The 25,251-nt window shown below is 41.1% G+C and overlaps 1 protein-coding gene across 1 annotated transcript in view; it reads left to right on the plus strand.

The window, feature by feature from the left end:
• Window positions 1–25,251, plus strand: part of trabd2a (TraB domain containing 2A) — a 58,379-nt gene that overhangs the window by 4,165 nt on the left and 28,963 nt on the right. Inside the window, exons 3-4 of the mRNA XM_023403401.2 lie at window positions 23,907–24,053; window positions 24,472–24,646. Coding sequence (XP_023259169.1) covers window positions 23,907–24,053; window positions 24,472–24,646 — 322 coding nt within the window. The remainder of the gene's footprint in view (window positions 1–23,906; window positions 24,054–24,471; window positions 24,647–25,251) is intronic.

Genomic DNA, 25,251 nt, shown 5'->3' on the forward strand with positions numbered 1-25,251 from the left:
AAATCGCCAGAAAAAAGGGAACCTTGTTCCTCAACCAGCACACTTAAGTCCCTTTGTCTGCCTGTCTGTCTGTCTGTCTGTGCCCCTTGTGACCTTTTCAGCATTACAAACATCTCTCAAAGGCAGCAGTCACTATGAAATCATGTTGCGTATTATTGAGGAATTTCTACTAATGCTGGTCGGGAGCTAAGGGGATTACACTTGACCATTTAGCCTAACACCCAGAAGCTTAAAATGCTGTTATTTTAAAGTAGGCCTTGTTGGCCTCTTAGACTAAAAGTCTCTGCCTGAACCACCCAGCAGGACTTTTATTACCATTCTCTTGAGTTGTAGAAGAAGAATGGGGGATGTCAACGATCATACAGCTTAATATACAATCAGTCAAATATAAAATGTCACTTGTTTGCATAGGCAGTTAGATGGAAATCAATTTCCCATGGCGGTGTTTATTTCTAGATAAACACGGGGAGTATGAATAAGAATTAACAATTGCTAGGAGTGTTTTCTATGACTTAGATAAGATGACAAAATAAATACTGAAGTCAATTTTCTTTTTTTTTCTTGTCTGTTATGCTTGTGTTTTTGGCAAATGTAACTATTTCTCATGTCACTTTAAATCAGTTTGCAATTTAGCTGTGACTGGCATCACCAGAAATGGCCAGACTGCACTGGCCATTGGCTGACCTTTTTTCTGACAACCTTCCTCTCATGGTACAATGTACAATGTGCCTGGTCATGACATTTGAGACCAGGGTTCGCATCACATTTCTTATGTTGCTTTTAAACCATAACAAAGTAGTTTATTAGTCTTGAAGAGGTGGCAGACTATCAGTGATCATTTTCGAAACCGTCACATCGGTTTTTCTTTGGAAGGCACTGACAACTTATTTTGTCTTTTAGATATGGGGGTTTGTTGTTATGGATGTTAGAGAATGAAAGTGGGTGGCTGAAATTGGGTTTGTCAACAGGGCTATAAAGACTGAAAACCTCCCATCATGCAGCCTTCATTGAATTAAGTCCATAAAGCCTCCAGGAGTCTCAACAATGAATTCTAGTGTCCCAGAAACAACCTCTACTCTGACACTGCACCAGCACAGCGCACAGCTTGGCACTCCATAATTTCCACACTCAGTTTCAATCTAATCAACAGCAGCTTGATGGACGCCTTAACCCTGCCGACTTGAAGCGGCCCGCTTAATACTTCAGTAAACATTTTTTTTATTCAACCACAGTTTCGCCTTGTAGTTGAAAAGGGCAATTCCATTTAAAACCTTTTAGCTCAACTCAACTGTAAGATGTCCAGATAGAGTGTGATGAGTGAGATACACACTTGGTGAAACAATACTGCCGCCTCGGCCGCCATTCTTGACTGAAAGTACTGTTTAATCAGGCTACAACTAGAGAACAGTATTTACGGTCTGTAATAGTCTCTGTAATGTTTTCACTGGCCATTTGAATTTGGCATGAAGCAGACTGTAAAGGAAACGGGAAGGCAAATGGAAAATAAAATGTCCATGTACTGAAGTAGTGAAAAATTTCTGTCCTCGTGCCTTTGTTTAGTGGAGACACATATTGACATCCTACCTACTTGGTTTGAATGGTTCATATTTTCAGTGGATTTCTAGCCAGAGTTGGTGCAGGCGTTCTCTTCCTCAGTGAAACATTAACACAAACCCTGAATGGACAGATGCACCATTTGCTGGTCATGTCTCTGCTCTTTGTCTCTGATTTCCACGCTGGGAAATCATTGTGGTCGTTGTGGTATTGTACTGAAGTGTAGCTCAGAAGAAAGCCTCGTATTCATGCTTCATTTCACGTCTACAGCAAACAGGTTAGATTGTTTTCGGTAAAGTTCGAGAGAGGGTTAATCACACTATCCTCTGCTCTCTTGGCTGGGACATTTTTAATCTCAGTGAAGCATTATCTAAACCACTCCACATTTCAAATGAATGGTCCTCCAGCTTCCAGGCTCAATTGATTCTCACTGGACAGTTTCTTGACTCAAATGTTATTATGGTGAAAACTGGGCTCCTGAGATGATGGCAAGGTTTTCATAGTCAAATATTTAAAGGTTAGTGTATGCAGGAAACAATTCATAGCATATGTGAAATGACTACATCTAAAGGCAAAAGTGTGTATGTTTATTCTGAGAGCCCACAGTCGAGGTTGGGAAAAGCTGAATGTCATAGTTTAAATATATCCACACCTAGGTTTAGTGGTCATGACTGACAGATCGTCCTGATCAGGATGTCACAAAAATTGTCAGAAACACCAGGCACCCAATTCCAATTTCAGACAGCTGTTTCAGATGCTGTTCCACCGTCCAACAGGCACTTTGGTCGAAGCATATTGGTGCCTTTGCCTTTTTCAACATCTTTTTGAGTTTCTCTTTGTCGTAGTTTTGACTGTCACTGTGTCCTGACGATTCTGTATTAAAGGGAAAATGCCCTTGAATGTTGCTCCCTGTCTGTGTGGCTGTGTTGAATTTGCCTATTATACATATACAATGCATTTAAAAGGTAGGGAGCTTTTTTTTTTTTTTAATTTTTTTATTACAAGTGATGTTTCCATTTTTTGAGTTTGCCTCCCACTATAAATTAAGCCCCTTGAGCTCATTATTTTCAAAACTACAATGAATTATACTTTCTTTACGCAGATCTCTAATCTGGCTAAGCATGACTGCTCTTATTCTTGCGCGGTGCCCCTCGTCTTTTGAAGAGCGGGCTCAGCCTTGCCCATTACACTAAGTGAGCTTGTTGAGGACAACAATAGCTGTATGAAGGCCGGCTTTCTCTGTCACTGTTGTTGGAAACCCACGGGACATTCCACACCTCAGTGGAGCAGACCTGCTAATGAAAGTGTTGTTTCTTTCCTCCCATCACTGGGAGTAATGGTGCATGTAGAGGTGATGAATGCAGGTCTCAGTGTACGTCTATGAGAACAGGGAAGGAATGTTTGGAGCCCTTTCGGTTCATTCATGACCAGGAGGGACTGGAACCAGGAGAGTTGAGATGCAGACTGAGATCAGTAGAAGAGCCATTAAGGAAGGAAGGCGTGACTCGGTCTCCATTAAAGGTACCATGACGTTACCTGTGTTTGACAACCCTGTCATTTCGGTTGTGGGTTTTTTTTTTTTTTCACTTGAACTGACGGGTTACAGGGCTCTGGATCTGCCGGGTTTCACGAGGCAAGGTCTCGCGAAATCCAAAACAAAACCCACTTTTATAACCCGAGAGAAAAGCAAAGTTTTTCTCATTTGAATACACACTTCAGTTCTCGTTACATTTTCAATTCTCATCTCTCTTTTCTCTTTTAATCTTGTGAGGAGAAGCATAAAATATGAGAAAGATATTTCACTAGCCAAAACCAAACATAACTTCTGCCCAATGTGAAACTGAGCATGAATCAGGCTCAATAGCACTGGTGATTTTAACCCAATTATCATATCTTCCTGCCTGTCTGTAATTTAGATATTTCCATACCCAATTTCAGAAAAATGCTCTTCCTTAAATGTGGCTATAACAAGCATATCAGGCTCATATCCAAGCTTTTGTTTCCTGCTTACATCTCCTTACATAACACCTCCAAGATTTGGGATTGCAGGGTTTAGTTACAGTGTTTTTTAACAGATCATCTCAACCCCTGGGTCAAGAAATGCTCTTTTCACACAGGGAGTGAGATCTGTTCCCAATTACAGCAAAAAAGGTTTGTTTTTGAATCAGCAGATTTGTGGGAAAACATCGCTTCCATGCTTCAGATCTAAGAGGTCACATACGAACAGGCGGTTCACTCCGGACCGAAACTCATTGGACGGGACAGACGCTGTCACAAAGTGTGAGCATCTCAAAACTCCCACACCCTGTTTTGTCGTGATCGTAATGGCTGCTAAGTGCGTTGGTTATGTAAATTCTATAAAAAGTGATGCTACACATTGCAGACAGTACAATGGCCGCCCTTATTTTCCAGCCCGGCATGGGCAGCGCGTTTGGGCGAACTGATTTCCAGAGCTTGCCCACAGAGGAAAATCTGTCTCTACCCCAAATGAGAATGATGATGATGAGGATGAGGATGTGTGCATGTGTGTCTGCATGTGCACGTGTGCTGAGTGAGAAAAATGCACTTTTGTCATAGGTCAACTTTTAAAGGAACAGTTCAACATTTTGGAAATGTCCTTCATGCCTGTACGGTAAATAGGAAGCTGCCACGAGCAGCCTAGCATAAAGACTGGAAACAGATGGAAAGAGCCAGTCTACCAACACTTTTAAAGACCAGTAATTTCACACTTTTTATCTCATTTGTTTAATAATCTTTAATACATGTAATAATCTGTACAAAAGCCACACTATAAATGACAATCTGTAGTTTTACGGGAGATTGTGTCCAGGACTATTTCTTGTCTGGGTGACTTCCTATAGTCACTGCACCTGCCCACCCACCACCACCCCCACTTAAAACCACATATTGACATTCTTACACTTTGTGTATGGATCAAGAGTGGTATCAAACTTTTCATCTCATTCTTTGCATCAAAGCGAGTAAGTGCATTTCCGAAAATGTCTATTCCTCAAAAAAAAATGTTTTGAATGGGGAAGTAGTTTTGGTTGCTGCACATACAGTAATAGATTGTGCGTGTATTTGTATATGTGTATGTGTGTGTGTGAGAGAGAGAGAGAGAGAACATATGCTGGCGTGATGACAGTATTACACAGCAACACACAGGCAGCAAATCTGATTAAATCTCATTTGTCCCTGTGGAAAGAACCATAACTATCCGGTCCATTGAATCAACGATCATCAGAGCAGAATGGCCTGCAGTGATGAAATGTATATGTGTGTCCTCACACAGCCCAAAAAAAATGACAAAGAACAGCAATAAATCATAACCTATACTCACATTTATTAAGCTCATTAAGGTATTTCAAGTGCAGCTTTAATGCTCTGCCAAATGATTGTCTCATCCTAAAGAATATTCATTTGTTATTTAGACAAATGATAAATTAGGGGGACATTTTTTTTTTAAATATCTGATAACTTATTCCAAGTAAATGTCATCATGTGAGACAGTATAATTCCTTAAAACCAGAAAAAGTAGACGTTTGTGCGCAAAGATGGATTAAAGTGAAATATCTTGACATATGCTTGAACAGTCTTCCCATGTTTCACCATAAGATAAATGCTCCTGTTCCGCAGCTCATGCTTTGCAGTACAGCTGTGTATTTATTTTCTCTTTCATTGTAGGACGTGATTTATATTATTCAGCTCATGAGTTGTTGATTTGATTTTCATCTTCAAATAGTTTGTAATTTATAATTTGACTTCATTCCACTTTGATCAAAGGGAGTAAAGTTTCCATGTTTCATCACAGTGTACAGTGCATTTGTCCAGTGTGTATTTGTTCATATAATTGCCTATTTCTGTTTATTATTGTTTGTGTCTGTATGTTTGTGTGTACGAGTGCATTTCTGTGCTCGTATGCAAGAGTTCATGTACGTGTAATGAATGAGCGTCTGTCTGTGTGTGTATATGTGCGTGTACAGTTCTACGGTTGAATTTCCAACGTGTCCTCACAGCCTCCTTTGAGTCCCTGGTTTCATGTGGCACTGAGGTGCTTCATTTCCTCCCCACTGTTGACCAAACAGTCCCATATTAGATGTCTGGCATTTCCTCACACATTATCTGTCCATCTGTGTGGTTACACTACACCGGGGACAAAGATGCAGAGCTCGTCTCACTTTCAAAACCCCTCTTTCCAAAAGCTTCATAGGTAGAAATTGAAGCGTGAAGTCTGTCAACAAGTCGTTATAAAGAAAAAGCTACTGAGCAAAGAAGCCCTGGAGGTCATCAGTCTGATTTGTTGGCTGTATTGACTGTGATATAGATTGATGACATTTTGCATTGATGATAAGACGATTTCAGTCACAAACCAAACAAGAAGACAGGAGAGAGATTTTGCTTTTCTAGTGACAGATGATGAAGTAAATGTGAGTCTGCTGGTTTCATGAGCTTTTTTTTTTATTACTCCACACAGATGATACCAGCTCTAAGATTCAATCCCATTACCTTCAGGGTTTGTGATGATTTTTTAACCACTTCGCTTCAAAATTCACAATCATCACATTAAGTTTCAAGTCTCCAGTGTGGGGGCGATAAAACCAGGCTCCTGATCTCTTTCCAAACCTAGTAGCTAATGGCTCTCTTCAGTTTATTCAGTGCTTTTTGTTTCTTAACCATATGCAAATTTCCCCATTTAACTTTTTAAAACACTGGAAAGTTTCTTTGCTGCCATCATATCAAGGTAAAAATAATTTTTACAAATTCAATTTTCCATTCCTGTGTAAATTCAGCCATTTGCATCATTTTGTTTTTCAAGGACATTTGATTGAAAGCGGATCAGATGCAGCTGGATGCTGCCAACTGTGTGCCAAGAAAAAAGAGCTTGGATCCTTGAAAGTATATACAGTAATACACTCCAGCGGAGAAGCGTCTGACTTGTGGAGACTGCCGCAGGCTTTTCCTGCTCGTGTAATGTAGGCTTCTGCAGCTCAAATAGGGATTTATTAGCTTGTCTCTCTGACTTAACACCAGGTCACAAAAACTTGTGCAGGCTGAGGAGTCTCATAGCTCCATCAGTGCTGTGCTTTCCTACTAATGTTTGATGCTTAAAAATAATCTGAATGAGGCTGTTGTAATGCTTGTCACCATGATTTGTCTGCACTTTCAAGGGGACATAAAAACCTGCATATTGAGGCCTTTATGGCCACGTGGCAGTAAATACAATACCTTTCTGGCTTTGGCATCCTCACTGTTCTGTAAGATGCCCTCAAGGCATCGCTACAATTTATATTTTATTATTATTTTAAATCTGAGAAAATAGAGAAAATACTCTATCTTTATACATTTTTGCTTTAAAATCAGTGTAGATTTCCTTTAATACACAGAATTTTGTACTATAACATCTCCTGAAAATTGTTCTGCATGTATATTATTGTAAATGCTCAGTGGGTAAAAATACTTTGATTCTGATAACACAAAACACAAGCAATGCTTTAGTTGGCCAAATGGGCTCTGGGTAACACTCAAGTTAAACACGGTTAATTAGAATTAATTAATGAATGACTTGATCTCCTCCAAGGATTAATGTATAATAACTGAAATAGGACAAGTAAAAATAACTCAGTATGTAATTACAGATGGAATAACAGATATCTCTGCCACTGCTTATTTTAGCAGGCAGTTTTCCGTTCCCTGTTCCAGCATCTGATTGTGAAACCTCGTCGAGGACAAACAGCTCACAGACAAACACTGAAAACACATTTGTGATTCTGCTTGTCTCGCAGTGTGCCTCCACCTTCATTTAAGTAAGAAAAGCTCAGCATCTACAAATGTACTTAACACTCACCTAACAGCCGGCCTTCCCATCTTTAAAGCTAATTTAAGTTAGACGTAAGAGCAATTAGAGTCATTATAATACTCATTTTAATTTGTTTGGTGCCCATCATTCTCTCTATTGTTGTGCAAGTTAAGATTTTTGCAGGCTGGGTCATCGTTATTACTAAGCTACGACAGGTCAGCACTGAATTAGCATGTGAGTGATGAAAATTAAGGAATGCCATGCACACACACACACACACACACACCACACACACACACACACACACACACTCCTTTTTGGGGAAGACGGTAATTACATTTATTCATGTGTATTGAAAAAAAAATGCAGCTTGATTCTGCAGGATTAATAATATTTTGTAAGCTACAGTATCAAGATACAGTCACTGTGACAAACAGCTCATTATGCGGGTCGGCAGATGTCTCCTGTTGCATCGAAACGTTGCAGATTTCAGTAAGTTAAGTTAAGTCTTCACTCAAAACACCTTGTGTGGGGCGGGTTTCATTGTTTTAACACGTCTTAACCCAGAGGGCAAAACACACAGAGACTGTTTTGATGTGAAATTCAGACTGCAGTGACACATTTTATCTCATTATTCCTTTTTCCTATAAATGATACGCAATTTATCTTTTTTTTTTTCTCAGACTGGAACATTAATGCTTTACTTTCATTGCCAATTGGTAATTAAACTTCATGGTAACATACTTTGGGTGCTTGCTTACTTTTGCCACTAATGAGACATGAACTGATATTGCAGTGATTTGACAGCACATAACTTTGTAGCATTACTGCTAAACTTCCATAACACCATATTGAATTAAGTGCAAACTCACAATTTTCCTGTAACAGCGATTTTGGCTGTCATTTTTGTGTTTTGGTTTGATTCAGGTTACATTGAACGGACATGATAGCTCTCAGATAAGAAGGGAATAATGGTCTTCCTCACATGCGGATACACGTCAGTAGTGAAAAGCCTAATGCCTTTGTCCAAAGACGACTGTGATCTAATCGTTTGAGCTCAGGTACAGTGACCTCTGAGCAGGCATGCAGCAGAGCGTGAAACCACCTAAGCCTATTTCACCTACACATGATCAACTTGTAATTTCTTAAAATTGAAAATTACTCACTTGAAACTAGCACAAGACACTGTAGTATCTAACTGAGGCAATGATTGAATAAAAAGTCAGGATCATCAATCTGCTCCATTCTAAGAAAGTAGAGACAAAAATGCTTTTCAGAACAGGGGTTCAATTTTCAAATGAGCAGTAACCTCTCACAATCTGTCTGACATGAAGTCTTATGAATTGCTCATGCTTTCCCTGTACTGAGCAGGTTTGTGGCTGGTCTGGATTAAATCCAGCTTCTCCACCACCTGTAGACACGAGCCAAACCCGGCTGGATTTCAGCCGAGCAGCACAAGGCCAAAGCTGTCCGCAAACTCCAACACACAGGATTATTAATGTCACCTGGAACCTGTGGGAAGGTTTTGTGCAGCAGCCACGTTGTAATTTGGGGTTGAATTGATTTCTTATTTGTGATTTTCAGAACAGAGAAAGGATTCATTTTTCTCCGACTTGCTTTGAGGTGACCTTGTTTACGCACAGAGAGTGTTTGAGCATGTACGCCCCTTTCAGAGACTCTTTGGCTTTACTCAGTAGATATACTGTATCTGTTACAATGAAGAAACTCAAACCAAATTATATTAAAAAAAAACTATTGTTATGTAAAATTGTACAAAATTAACAAAAGTGGTGTGCACAGTGAAAATTTCACATGATTCTGTACAGAAGCTGCTGATAAAATCAAACTTATTTGACAAACCCACTGTATTAAGAGTTGAAGTTAGAAAGAACGTGTCATTGTCTAGAAACCTCTCCATAAATCCACTTGCGTCTTTCTGGCTCCAGACTAGATTTTTGATGACTTTTAGTGGAATTTATCAGGTGAGCGCCACATAGGAAGGATTTTGTGAGATTTTGCTGTTGTCCACAGACGTTTGTGACCTGACTGAGGCTCAGACAGCCAGACGTCTTGACGGACATATAGGCTACAAACATCAGCAGGAATTTCTTCCAGCAGCATGATGTTTTTCAAGCAACACTGCAAAGTTGCTCTCTGACATTCATGTCGTTGCTCGTCTGTGACTCGTCATGTTAGTGTTCGCACCGTCAGAGTGATTGCATTGTTGTTTGAATCATCACTATAAGTGCCTGTAAAATATTTGACCAGACGGCAGTTAATACAAACTGTCTTAAAAGTAAAATGTAATGTAGCTACTGCAGAGGTGGATGTACATCAGTGGACATGGGACACGGCAGGATTTAAAGCAGAATAAAATATTGTGGTAAAATCAGTTCATTCTAATGGAGCTGTTGCGATTTGAGAATCTGCCAGAGTAGGCAAAATAAATGTGAGGGAATGTTCAACTTTGAACACAAATTTACGCTGTTGACAGCACTGAACTTTTAGGAAATGGGGAGCAAGAGAGCCACAAACAGAGGGAGCTAGCGTAGCTTACTAGCCATTATTTAACCTCCTCTGTTGGTGTCAAAAGCTGAGCCAATATAGGTCTTTGAATAAACTGTGTGAAGTTTTTGTCCCGATTGCGTTAAGCTAATGAGCTATCAAGTTTGCTAACTGCTTGTTAGCGAGGTGGTTAGCTTGGAGAGCTCTGTTTTCACTCTTCAACAACGTCTTAATTAAATGACATTGTGTGCAATGCTGAGAAAAATAATAATGAGAGAAACTGCTGAGAATATCCAGGAAGTGAGAGGTCATTGGTTAGCTCACCAGCTACAGCAGTTCATCAACCAGGTCATTAACCCCATGAGTAGTCACTACGTCACCAAGCATCTGTGAGGCGCTGTTGATGTAGAATTGGTTTTCTACATCCAGGACGGTTTTTAGTGATCAGCTGTTATGTGGTAACAATCAAATGCAGTAAGTCACAGACTATCGAAATAACTATTTAAGATAATCGGACATGTATTTTGAATCTTCTGCTAGCGGTTGCCTTGTTTTCTTTCTCAAATATAGAGAAAAATAGTTTGAACTTTTGTTTTACTTTACTGAGAACAAAAATGTTTCCAGTATTTGCCACGCCGCAGAACAGCAGTTGATATAATGTTGGATTTTTGTGTCTTGTGGTCTGCACACTTTCCCTGCAGCATGTAAAAAAACACGGGTGAAAACAGTACTGCCAGCTCTAACAGCCTGCCGTTGTAGCTTCTAGATAAGATCTTTTCAGGGGGAACACTTTTCATTTTGATTAATAGTTGTTGCTTCTTGGATGACTGACAGATATTGGTCTGAACACAACTGGAAATGTGATGGTCCGCTGCTCTGACTTGTTTTGCATCCGTAAAGGGGAGAGAGAGGGAGAAACCTGTGGTGTGTGGTTGTGTTTTTGTGTGTGGCACTCACCGTGTCTCTTTAGAGGAAATAATGATGACTTTTTGCATTTTTCTTTCTACCCTCTACTGTACATATGCATACATTTATCTATGTTATATTATTAAAATGTAAAAAGAGGTCAAAAATATACCAACACCGTTGTTGGCATCAAATATCAGGATTCTATCAGTTGGTACCTGATCATTTTTTGATAATTTGACGAGCCATGTAAAAAACCAAAACCAGAGACTTCCAGAAATGAATGGTACCATAATGAGTTTCATCACCTCAGTCACTGAAGGCTAGAGAAACTAATTAAGTTGCAAATATGTCATCAGTATCATCTACTGGCATTTAAAAAAGTGATAATGCTGCATCACTGCTGTTTGTTCTTCCTAGATGTCTCTCTCAGATTTAAGCTTAGGCACACACACACACACACACGCACACACACACACACACACACACACACACACACACACACACACACTCACAGATACATTACCAAGAGCACACAGTAAGCTATTATTTCAACACATGCTTTTAAGCATTTGTTCAAGCGTCCACACACTTCAGACCAACACATAAGGCATAAACATGCGTATCAGATTCCTCCCACCACCTCCCACACTCAGTTCCACGCTGTGGGTGAAGGTTTTCAGGGTTGTTTCCACCCAAAGACTGTTTGTGTTTTGGGGGTTTGTCTGCCTGCGGTAGCTGAGTTCATAAAACCTGTGAGAGTTTAACAGCAACACCGCTGTTTGGACTCCATGCTCATTTCACCACCCTGTTTCACTCGATCTGTGTGTCTGGCCTCTCTGTGTTGTGGTCCCTGTACAAAGGTTTTCACAACCTTGGTGTTATTTTCATAGTTTTGGACATGATAACTTAATAGTCCTGCCAGGGACATGGCTCTACGGATGTCAAAGTGGGTTTGGTTTTTCCACCACTTTGGTGGCCAGACTGAAATATTTCAACTAGTAGGGTAGTAAATGGATTGACATGAATTTTTTAAATTTTTTTTACAGGCATTCGAGGTCCCCTGAGGGTTGAACAACAACAATAATTGTTGAATTGTTTAAGTCATTTATCAATCAAAACATTTTCTGCTTTTCTTTGTTTTATATCATTGTAAATTGGATATTTTTGGGCTTTTGGCTGATCGGACAGAACAATGTGAAGAAATCAAGAAGGAAATTTTAATGTGCATTTTCACTGTTTTCATACTTTACAGACTAAGTGATTTATCTGTTATTACCTACGAATTCCTTCATGGTCAAATATGTTGAGCGTAATGTTACTGAGCATCTCACACTAGAGACACTAGATGAAAACTGATTTGATTCTCAACAATACTTAGTGGCTAAATCCCCAAGTTGTGATCTAAAATCAGATGCAAACCGCGTTCTGTCCCCACATCTCTCAGTGTGTCTCTCTTCCCACAGCACTTCTTCCCCTGATCTAAACTTGGTCTAAAATTGCTCTGTAAAAAGTCTTTTTTTAGTTTATCTTGTATCCTTTGTGTAGCTTTGACAGTTGTTATTTTGGTCGTAACCTCACATGACAGGAGCATGTTTATGTGTGTGTGCAGTCCTCCTGAATGAGAGGAGACGTTTTTCTGAAAACTGAACTCCCAACACATTTAGTATGTTTGAATGTTTTACATATTTCATTGGCTGTTTAGACGTTTGTGGTCGTGAGGCTGTGGGTCGAGGCAGACGTCTGCACAACAACAACCATCGCTCCCTTCCCTCTGTCTCGCTCTCTCTCTCTGTCTTTCCATCATATCACTCTATCTCTTTTTTCTTTCCCTGCAGGCCCGGTTCTCTCTTTCCTTCCCACTGTTCGTCTCCAAATATTGTTTTCGTTTTCTGTTTATCTCTCTCAGTCCCTTTGTCTCCTGTATTGATCAGTCTTTCACCACAATAAACAGATACATTTCACAGTTGGTTTGGATACCAGGTCCTGTTTTCCATGACATAGACTCATTCTGTCTGTGCGTTTGTCAGACTTTAGTGTGTGTACTGGTGATGGAGTTAAAGGTCGATGTTGCACATGTTGTGCTTCGACTCAATGTTTTTGCTTAGAGCAAGGGAACTGAAGCAAGCTGACGGAAACTGTTGATATCCATATTAATGCGAACGTGCCCAGCTGTGCGGTGGCGTGTGTGTGCGTGCGTGCGTGGCGTCTCCAGTTTGATTTGCCAGCGGTGCTTCGGTTCTGAGTCTGGGCCAGTGGTTTAAGGGAATTGCTGATACTTGTAAACAGCGCAGTGTGGGTTTTTGATTCCCGCTGTCTCTCTATCTGACTTCTGCAGAGTCAAAAGTTGGAGATTTATTTCTGGCCCTCCTGCCTCCTTTTTGTTGTCCAGTGCTGAGACCATGTTGTCTTAACAAAATTGTACCCATCATCCTGTAGGAGATTTGCTGTGTCTAAGTGGAAATGCAGTGCTTTTTTTTTTCTTTTTTATTTTGAAGGAGCTGCATGGGCTCAACACACTAAGTAATAGTAAAAACTGAAATAAAGCAATACAAGTTTTCTCCACCCATGAAGCAGCACTTTTCCCTTCAGGTTATCTGAGGAATCCAAAACCACTAATCTTTGAGATGATTTACAGCGGAGAGCAACGAAATGTGATGCTTTTTATGTGATTTTCATTTTGCGGAAAACATTAACATCAACCATTGCCTTCATTTTGTTATTTGTTTCAAACTCCTCTGGCTACTGTTACAAGCCAACCTAACCTAACCAACAATGTGCTGCAACATTGACAGAACTTTTACTTTTACTCAGAAGACACAAGTTTTATGTTTTTCCACTCTGGACTATTGAAGAAAATATATTGCTCCACCTATATGAAATGAAAGCAAATAACAGTAACACAATTGGGTTATTAGGATTATTAGGACAACAAATTTTTGGGAGAAAAAGTTGTAAAATTAAGAGATTGAATTAAGATTTAAGATTTATAATAATTAGAGGAGAGATTGGATTTTTATACTCTGCTGTAAACAGATCACAGTCTGTGAGCTTTTAGGTGTGTGAATATGCCCAAGGTCAAATAGATTTCACAAATAAGCACTTTATCATTATAGATGATGAGGATATTGACATGGAAATAAAAGGTAATCCAATCCATCTAATCTAAGCATAACATACACATCATACACAACATATACCGCTGTGCTCTAGAATCAAAGATGATCAATGTTACAACTTTTTATCCCAATATAAAACCACTTTCTTTTCTCAATAAAACAACTTTATTTTTGACAACATTTTCCTCATCATCATTACTTTATTCTTGTCATCATTTTCTAACAGTGGCTCGAAAACTCTACACTCTATAGAAGAAAAGAAAAAGAAATATCTAAGTTACTCTTTGCACGTTGAATTAGCTGGTGCTGGCTGCAAACCGATACATAGTCTCAACAGAGGGATTCACAATATCATACTAAGTTTTGATTTCCCTTCCTTTTTTCGTCATGTGTGTCCTTTCTGAACAATTTCTGAAATGATGGAGGTTCAACACAGTTTATAGTTTATGTGACCTGAACAACTGGATCTGTGGAGGAAGTCCATTAGTGACCTTTAGAGTCCTTGAGAGGTCAAACTGAGTGACGTCAGAGCAGAAGCTATATATACACGTGTGTGTGTGTGTGTGTTTCTGCCCAGAAATATGAAGCCATCCTAAAGAGTTTAAGTGATGATTACTTGATTCAGTTTTATTACCTGGCAGTGACAGCTGAGGGATGCATCTGTGGAAGTGTGTGTGATGCACAGAAGACGAAATACTAAAGATAATCCTAAAATACTACATGCTGAACTAAAGAAACAGGCTGAACAAAGAACAGTAGCCAGTTTAGCGACACTAAAACCAGTTTTCTGGTGATGATGGATCTTCGTTGCTGTCACTGGTTGCAACATCGCTGCTTTTTGCTTGCATTCAATCTTGACTTGATTTACTTTTCTTTCCCAGTTTGCATGATGACACACACACACACACACACACACACACACACACACACACACACAAGGTGAATACCTGGATGGTCAGTGAGTATCCATAGTAAGTGCTCACAGCTGCATTGCTTTGACTCTCGGCATGAAACAGTTCTGCTGTGTTGTTCTTGACTTGCGCTGTCCTGAAGATTAACAGCGTTCCTTCAGTCAACAGACAGTTGTAGAGATTGATGGCTGTTTTCCTTGTGGCTCGCTGTGTTTTCAAGACCCACGTGTTGTTTCTTAGTGGGACTGATGGACTGATGGAGTGGCTGGTCGGCTGCTCTGTGGGGGTTTGTATGTGCATGTATGTGTGTGTGTGTGAGAGAGAGAGAGAGAGAGAGAGAGGGAGGGAGTGTGACAGACACAAAGACAAGCAGTAAAAAAAAAAAAGTCTATGAACAGTGGATGTCTGTGTTTGCCAACTCTCACAAACTCTGTCAGTGAGCATGATGACTGGTGCCACCATGTGTGTGTATGTGTGTGATTGAATGTGTTTGCGAAATTAAATTTTTGTGCTGCTAGTCTCAGAGTGACAGAGTTACTTTTTTATGTTTTGTTTTGCTTGATGATTAATTCATTCATCAGAATTGTCTGCAATTTATTTTCTGTCAGTCAATTAATTGGCTAATCACTGACTTTGACTGGGCCTTTATTTCTTTCTAATTTCATTCGTTCGTCATCCAGTTTTTCATCGTGACAGATGTGTGCGAGTGAAATGTGTTGGCATGTGTGTGTCTCTTTTATCAAGGGTTTGTCGCTTGGGAGTCACGTACAGCTTGTTCTTCAGGGTATAGTGAAGCAGGATAGGGTGGGAGGTTTGCGAAGTTGACATTTCAATCACCGCAATCCTAGATGCGCCAACACGCACGCACACACACACGCACACACACACACACACACACACATACACACACACCTTCAGCCATTTGGTTTGAGACTGATTCCCTGTGACAGCCTAAATATTTGGCTGCGTCCGGGCACCAAGGTAAATGCACCCCGCAAGAATGTTTTTACAGGGAGAGGGAGAGAGAGAGAGAGAGAGAGAGAGAGAGAGGGGGAGAGAGAGAGGGAGAGAGAGAGATAGAGAGAGAGAGAGAGGTTTTGGACAGAGATAAAGAGAGAGAGAAACACAGAGAACACAGAGAGAAAGAGAGAGAACTGTATTCACGGCTTCATAGAAACGTGGTTTGTGGGTCTAAGCTTCATTTATAGGCAGTATTCACTGGTGTGGTTGTAAGCAGATATGAGCAGATTTATCAATGTCAACATCGCACGTTAATAGACACTTAAAAACGTCCTTGTATCTGCTTACAACTACTTTATAGTTTGTTTATTAAGAGTTTATTTAGTGCACAGATGCTAATTAGTTAAAGTGAGGTCTCAGTCACAGTCGCGTACATGGACATCTGAGGACACCACAGTTGTTTTCCTTTATACTCCGCTTGGAGGAGGCGTTCCATCCATGCACGGTGGTTCGTCGTCTATGCACCACAAATCAAAGTCTCCTGTACTTGTTCTGTTAAAGATGAATGGTAGAGGTGAGATTAGCGGCGAACGTCCTCACACAGCCTTTCTTCAAACTAAGCGTCCATGTTTGTTTTTCAGCTCATGCGCAGGTTAATACCTTTGTAGCATAGAAGCCGAGTGGAGTGTCCGTGGTGAAGGAACAAATTGGTGGTTACGCGGGCGTCCACGCCGGAGCCTTGCACATGAAAATTACGTCCAGCGGACCCTCGTGTACCTTCGCATACTTGCGGAAGCAGAAAGTATAACAGTGATGTAAAGTGTTACTCCTCTTTAGTGTCTCCAAAGGGAAATTTGTCGTGAGGACAGGTGAATATGCACAGACTTTAACACAGGATACATATAAAAATATTTGAACACACCGTGATCATTCTACAGTTTGATGGCATGAAGGTTGAAATAGTTTGTCAAACGTGCAGTTGTTCAAGCTTCACAAATGACACTTCTCTAATTTTGAAGACTAGATTTTGGGGTTTGGATTGCTGGCTAGCCAAAACAAGCAACATGGAGATGCTTATGTTTTGATAGACACAGTTTTCCGACATTTTATAGATTACATTTTTTGAGGTGAAAAAGTTCAGTATGAACTCTGCTCGAATATATCCAATTTTCTTCAGCACACATTTTGAAAAGAAAGAAACTTTCTGTGCACACACACACACACACACACACACACTTCAGCTGTCTGGATGTGGGAGAGAGTTTTTCACGTCAAAATTCGTGGATTGAAATGTCCAAGATGGAAAGGAATACAATATAGGCTATCAGTTATACTGGAGGATGTATTTTCCTTTCAATCTTTGGTCATCATTATTTTTAAAGATATAGCTTGGGGATTTTTCCGTGTGTGACTTGGTGAAGAAATCATCGTCTATCTCTTTCTCATTTTTCTCTTTTACACTCTCTCCTCTCTGTCTCTCCTGTGTAGGAGATCTAGGCTTCATATTTCCTTTCTTTTGTCTCATATTGGAAAATTAATAAAGCTATCTTCAAAGGTCTGCTTTGAGCTCTGCAGAGGCTGCAGTAATCCACGTTGATAAGGCATTTAAACACACACACATGCTTACATACACATGGACAGACACATACATGTACATACAAACACACAGAGAAACCACCTAATCTTGTACAGGTGTATACACACTTACATGCACGAAAACACACACACACACACACACACACACACACACACACACACACACACACACACACACGCAGCGAGGAGGTCATTAGTGACCTGTGGAATGCAGGGGTCAAATCTTAAAAGACCTGGCTGATAGAGGGGATGTGTAGGATCAAAGGAGAAAACGAGGAAAGGAGGGAGAGATGGATGGAAGGAGGGATAGGTGGAGAGGGAGGGAGGGAATGTACAGGATCAAAGGGAGGAATGAAATGATGGCAGGATGAATGGAGGAGTGAGAGTCGAGGTGTAGGCGAGGCGGGAGGAAAGAAAGAAAATGTGCTCGGGAGGAGTTGGAAGGAGCGAACGGAGGGTCGAGAAAAAGAGAGACAGGGGAGGAGGAAGAGGTAGAGGAGGAAGGGTAGAGGGACGGAGTGTAGAAACAATACAGATAACTCAAAGTGACAGGTGTGTGTGTGTGTGTCTGTGTTTAAATGGTGGGCCTTCAGCCAGAAAGTGAAAGCTCACTTGTGCAGTGGTGAAAGATTTATGTATGTGCAGATAGATATGTGTGTGTGTGTGTGTGTGTGTGTGTGTGTGTGTGTGTGTGTGTGTGTGCGCGTGTGTGCGCGTGTGTGTGCGCGTGTGTGTTGGTGTGAATAGGGAGTGTCAGTGAATGCCTGCTGAATGAAACTGTCAGTTTTTTGCAGCCATTAGCTACTGTTGACATAGCCATTAATTTACAGCTATTTACAAATATGAATACATTTTAAAAAATATGTTTTTTTTGCTCTCAATTTTGGCAAAAAGCAGAAATTTCGACCGCCAAAAATATGTTTTTGGAAATGCCCAGAAACTTCTTCACTACTGCTTCTTAACTTTGTATGCATGTGTTCACTATGGTTGAAAAGTTTCTGTGTTGCAGTGACGCCTCCTCCAAATCCTCTGCAAATAGTAAAGAGACAAAGGAAACAGCAAACCAGGAATAACCATTAGCCTTGGCTAGCAGATTGAGTATTTATGTCTGTCAGTAGAAATGCTATCTTATACCTATATACTTGTGCAATTTGACACAAGTAGGTGGAGTATGCACTCATCTACCACAAGAAGAAGAAAAGAAAGCACTGCATTCTGTGATCGCAGTGTGGCTGGGGAAACTTAAGAAAGTGGCATGTAAAATGATTATAATTATTGAAGTTGTGTATCTTCTACTTATAACTTATCCTCGCTTTGTTTGGAATATGAAATAAAGGAGAAGTTACTTCCTGCAGTTAAAAAAAACAACAATGTAGTCAAATTACCAGGTGTCGGTTAAAAATGTTACTTCAGAGTGTCAGAGTCACTCCTCTGTAAAATCCTGGCAGGGCTGCTGAGCGCCTGATAGGTCTTGTTTTAGGGCCGACTGCTCCGACTAACATTTCACTGATAACATCACTCATAAGTTACTCACAATCCATATCTCTGTCTATTTCTGTCCGCCTTCATCTGTGTTATGCTCTCCTCCTCTGAGATTTCACTGATAACAAAGCATGCTGAGAGTCTTTCTTTCTTTCTTTCTTTCTTTCTTTCTTTCTTTCTTTCTTTCTTTCTTTCTTTCTTTCTTTCTTTCTTTCTCTCTTTCTTTCTTTCTTTCTTTCTTTCTTTCTTTCTTTCTTCCTTTCTTTCTTAGTAGTCTCCTGTTTCTTTCTTTACTGATTTCTAGTAGAAAAATCAGTCTGTTCTCCTCTCTGTTTCTGTGTATGACAGAGCGAGCGAGAGAGAGAGAGAGAGAGTGTTATATTACTCTGATAACATCACAGAGTCAGGAGGAAACAGAGGAGCTGTTGGAAGTCTTCATTTGTACTTGGGAGATGGCCAAGGCTCATTGAATTGGCTGCAAGTCCTGTGTGTGTGTGTGTGCGTGTGTGTGTGTGTGTGTGTGTGTGTGTGTGTGTGCGTGTGCGTGCGTGTGTGTGTGTGTGCCTGCGCCTCTGTCTGAGCACACAGTTTGTCAACAGTGTGGACAAGCTACTTTTGAAACACTTGTTCAAACTCAGAGACATGCTTTTTTTTGCTCACACGTGTACACAATGAGTCAGAAACACACACACACACACACACACACGTGCGTGCACACACACACACACACAAACACACAAAACGAAAGAGATAGTATAGATAGATAGCATGCAGGCTCACACATGCTCCTCTTTAGTCTCTTAATAAAGTTGAATTGGAAATTAACCTACTGAAACACTCTCCGAACCCAGTGCCAGCACTTACAATCAGAATGACTTCAGTTAGCCAGAGGCTTTACCATACAAGGAGTTCATCTTTATGTTTATAAGCTGTTCACTTTACACCAGATTCATACTGTGACAGGACCTCACATACAGTTTACATACACTGTGCATTTCTATACAGACAAAATGTGTTACTGACGCATTGTTGTTCAGGTAAAATACACCACGTTATCTTATCTAGTTGTGTTTATGGTGAATATGACGACAGTGGTGAGGTTGAATTATACAGGAGATGAAGTAGGATGAGAGCAGTGTCTTGAACTACCTCTGATTTCTGCTCCGTTGTGCGATTATTAGAAGTTGGGCGGATCGACACAAACAGCTGGTGGTGCTTATTCTCTGTTACGGTGCCATTAAACCACTGCAGAGGGAGAAGGCGCAATGAGATGATGTAATTAAAAAAAGAAAAGCACCAGTCAAACGTCAAACAGTGGAAATCGATGTGGTAAACGTGATGTTTATGTCTGATTTCTTTTCATCAGCGAAGTAGAAGCTTTAGTGGATGTTTAAGTCACAGATGATTGTTGATTATTTATTCTCTAATAATTATGTTTCCATTGCACTTCATTAAGCTTAATTCTGCTTTATCGATGTACCAACTTTTTGGATGGAAATGCTCCTACAGACACATTCGAACATCAGAGCGCTCTTATGGACGGAGAAACGTGGGTACTCAGAAAAGGAATGATGTCATTGGTTGTGCCATGTGATCGGTGAAGTTGGCCCCTGGCACCTCCTACCTGGTCACTTGTGAACTTCATGCAGGTTGTAAAAGATTTCAAGCTCTGATTGGTCAGGGACCAATGTGGGGTTTGTCACGTCTCTCTCTGTAAGAATTACAGATGACCATATCAAGTAGTCTGATCCCAGCAGTAGACAGTTTCATTTTGTGAAGATGGCAAACAGCCATTTGGCCATAGTTGGTGTAGCTCCCAGAACACTACTTCAACACACTTCACTAGTTTCCTCCTTTTTATGTTTTGGAGGAGAACACTAATAGCCTTGTTGATGATAGAGCATCCGGTAGCCCTTGGTAAGAACAGACTGGAGTAAAAGACAAATTGATTCAAATGGTCTGTTGTGCTCATGGGCCATAAATGATGTATTTAAATGGGTAATTACAGATTGAATATTGAATTGTTTCGGTGGTCAAAAGAATAAAAAGCCCTGTGACTCACAAGCTGCTACTCTGCTCTAACGTATGTTGTCAGCGGTTGTGCACAGTGTCTAATGTGCTTCGAAATGTCTCACTTCTAATGATGCCACTTCTAGCAAGCAAACATTTGGCTTCAGTGCGTGCAGTTTTTCCACTCAATTTCGAGCAAAATTGCTGCCATCTGTCTTTGTAATTACAGTTCTCAACAGACTAATGATTTTTATGACTGTTGGAAAGTGATCCACCGTTTCATAAATGCAATTAATGTAACCTCTCCTCACAGGTCCTCCACTAAGCATGCTTGCGACTTGTCTCGGCTAAGCCAACACACTCCAGAGTTTTTTTTTTTTGGGGGGGGTTTTTTATAGCCGAGCCGCTGAACACTCCAAATCTCCACATGTGGGAATCTGACTGTGATGATGTTTGCTCTGGATGCACACACCCACCCCACTCCATCTCAACAAGAGGTGACATTTCCATGACAAAGGACAATTATTGACTTTCATTGGCTCCGCTTGCTTTGATATCAGCAAGGGGTGTGTCTGTGTGTCTGTGTGTGTGCGTGCTCGAGGGGCGGGACAGGGGGCAGCAGTGGAGGAGAAGAAGAAACAGGGGGACCTGATGAAAGGGGCCGAGTGGGAAAATGCACTCGCTGACCCACAGTGCACTAACAGAGGAGGAGGATCACAGCGGAAAGAAATAAATCATTCGTTAAGGTTTACTTTCTTTCCCTCCTCCTCTCTGCTCCTGTTTTTCTGCATCCTCCCTTTCTTGTTTGTGTTTTCTTCCCCTCTATCTCTCTCCTGCCCACTTCTTAACTCTCTTTCTTTTTATCTGGCTCTGCCTGATCCTCCCCCTCTCTCTCTCTCTCTCTCTCTCTGCCCTCCTGTCCCTCCTCCTCCTCCCTTCACAGCCATAATTTAAGGGGCTGAAAGGCACGGCGAGCAGAGAAAGAGAAGAGAGAGCTGAGAAAAAGGGGAGACCCTGCAGATGAGGGCCTTCCTTCACGGACGTGGCACAGATGTGAGGGTGTTTTTGTGAAATGAGTCGGGGAGGGGCGGCGATAGGCTAATTTGCGTGGCATAAAGACGGGGCCCTTTTCATATGCAGAGCGCCACTTTGATGCGCGGCCGATGAAAGCTGGAGGGAGCGCGGAGGAGAGGAGAAGAGAGGGTGACGGAGGGGTTCTTTGTCCCATGACAAGAAGGCATCTGCTCCACGCTGCCCTCCTCTCCTCCTCTCCTCTGCTACACCGAGGCTCCCACAATGGGCCAACCGAGAGAGAAAAGTGTCATCAGAGCACCTTAGAAAACAGAGCATGAAAAAAAAAAAAAAACAGGCGCTTGGTTTGGCCTGGTTGGCGTACGGGCATGCATATCAATACTGAATCCATTTGACACAAGATCTGAGAGTATACACACACACACACACACACACATAGCTGAATACATACACAGATGCACACTAAATTGTAAAAACATGCGGACATACTGTAGACACATTTACATACTACCACAGCTGACAAAACACATCTTCACTTTGATGGATTGTTCCCTTTGAGAAACAAATAAACCATACAATCTTCCTTCTTTCATGGGAATCAAGATCAATGGCTTGCAGGGTGAAAGGTGCGCATGTGTTTATGTGTGTGTGTGTGTGTGTGTGTGTGTGTGTGTGTGTGTGTGTGTGTGTGTGTGTGTGTGTGTGGTGGAGAGATCAGAGAGAGACCATACACTGAGGTGAGTGGCGGTGGTTGCTGTGTGTCCGTCTCAGTCTCGCTGTGTGTAGGACGGTGGGAGTGAGCGTGTTTATGTGTATGTGCGCGCGTGCGTGTATGCATACATGTGTGTCCTTGCGGCGGTGATCATAGGCGGCAGGCTCACCAGGGCCCTCTCACCAAACACAGGCCGATTTCACGCTCGCACAATAGCTGAATCTCTGCAGCGGAGCAGAGAGGGTTTTGGCAGGAAAGACTCAGACTGTCTCAGTTGCTTGTAATAGTTTCTTCAGACCCACATCAGTTACTCACCTACTACCTATTTGAGTTTTGACCTAAATTACATCTGCGTTTCTGTAATCATATTTTTCTTATCCACAATTGAGAATTTCTTGCCTTATCCTAACAAGTTTCCAATTGTGATACATGTCATCTGTGTAAGTTCTTAGCCTCGCGAGCTGCATGGCTTTAGGAATGGCAATGTTACTCTGTGGGTTGGTGTGCTACTTTGGTTCAGAATTAAATATCTCGACAACCTTTGATTGGACTGTTTTTTTTTGTGCAGACGTTCATGGTCCCCAGAGGATGAATCCTAATGACTTTGGTGTGTGTAAAGGCATAATCCTAACCAGAGCAGCCTGGGTTCGAGTCCAACCCGTGGCCCTTTGACGCCATATCATCCTCTCTCTCTCCCTGATTTTCCGAACTTTCGGACTTGAGGCAATTAAGGCAAAAAATCACTTAAAAAGAAAAAAAAAGATGAACCTGGCTGGAACTCACTTGTTATTCAATGCTTTTAACTTCAAAAGTCACAGTTGGGCATTGAACGAGTCTCAGCCAGGTTCATCACTTTTTTTAGTGTCCCCTGGAAACCTTTCCTTTGTGTTGTGGGAATTTTGCAGTGCATGTGTTGTCACATTGATGAAGATGTTTTCTGAATTTGCAGCACGTTTGTGTCTTTGAGTGTGTTTTCTTGAGTTGCAATGCCTGTTGAGATCTCACGGCCACCGTGCAGATTATTGTTTGCTGTCACTGAATGTCACATTTTTGTCACAACTGGAAATATGAGCAACATTTAAACATTGTTCTTTACCGCAAAGAAAATGTCTAAATTACTCACCCACACTTTAACATGTGTGAACATACTACTATTTTATGCTTTAAAGTGGGGCAAATGTAGATCTCAGCCTGATTCCTCTATGTTTCCTTGCTTTTCCTGAATCGGTGCAACAGTGATGTTTGGGAGGCCAGGGAGCCCCCCTAACCATCAGGGTAAAAAGTACATGCATCAATAACTGGTCGTCATTGTGTCATTCTAGGTCATCTTCGCCCTGAACCAGACGTTGTTACAGCAGGAGTCTTTGAGGGCGGGAAGCCTACAGGTTCCATACACCACTGAAGACCTCATCAGGCACTACAACTGTGGGGATCTCAACTCCATCATCTTTAATCACGACACCTCACAGGTCAGTCACTATGACCTCTTGACCTTTTGGAGTGTCTCAGTGACACAACCTTTGACCTTTTACCTTCACCTCTAACCCTCTGACTGACCTTCCACCCCACAAACCTACTCCTACACCCCCGCAGCTTCTCTTCACTATTGCCAATTTACTTCTTCTGGTCTTCTCTTCAGCTTTTTTTTTTTTTCTCTCCATCATCCTCCCCATGTCTTTGTCTTTATTATTCTTCCTCCTGTGCATCTGTGTCAGTCTCAATACTTGCCTCAGATTCATTCTTTTGACTTTTTTTTTTGTGGCAGTTTAACGGTCAGCAGTGTAGTTTGAAAAGAAATCTGACCACATCCAAAGCAAAAAATCTCCTCTCCCTCTTTTCCCATTCACTTTTGTGGCTTAACTGAACCATCACCTCTTCAAACCCTAGGTTCCTAACTTCAACAATGTGACGCTGCCACCCAGTGAGCAGGTGACCGCCCAGGAAATAGATAGCTACTTCCGACAGGAACTCATCTACAAAAGGAATGAGAGGATGGGCAAGAGGGTCAAGGCCCTGCTGGAGGAAAACCCTGACAAGAGCTTCTTCTTCGCCTTCGGAGCAGGTTGGTGTTAAAAGCAATCTATAAAGGAATAAAATGGTACATCACAGGTGCCAAATGTCAGACAAAAAGACAGCATTTACATCTTTATTAGTCCTTGCTCATGTATCCGTTCCTTAAAGTGCTTAATAAGATTACTTTTATCCCTACTAGAAAATGACTTAAATTCCTCTTTTTGTTGGGAGAACACTTGTGCAAAGGAGATAGAAAGAGTATTAGTGTGAGCAGCTTAACAAACTCGATTAGAGAAAGAGAAAACAAAGACAACCTAAGAAATCGATCGGAGAAGTGGTACTCACTGAAAATCCTTCTTTCTCTCATCTGGAAGGCAGTACAGCCTCTTTTCAGGTATAGAGATATAATGTAAAATAGAAATTTAGATAATCTATTGAATATATATTTTCCAGGATTTGTTGTTGTACGTGAAAAATCAGATATTATGTCTTTCGGGATTTCTTTTTTTTTTCCCCCAAGGACACAAACAAACAATTTGGTGCCTCTTAATCATCAGCTTTCATTCAAGAATTTCATCAGCACTTGGGAAGGTGCCATATCACTGTACAGAAGCAGCCATTACTCTAAGACAGAATGGTAGAGTGCATTAAATC

Source organism: Seriola lalandi, unplaced genomic scaffold (assembly GCF_002814215.2).
Source record: "Seriola lalandi dorsalis isolate HSWRI2012SDOR001 ecotype SW California unplaced genomic scaffold, Sedor1 jcf7180002054133, whole genome shotgun sequence".
NCBI lineage: Eukaryota > Metazoa > Chordata > Actinopteri > Carangiformes > Carangidae > Seriola > Seriola lalandi.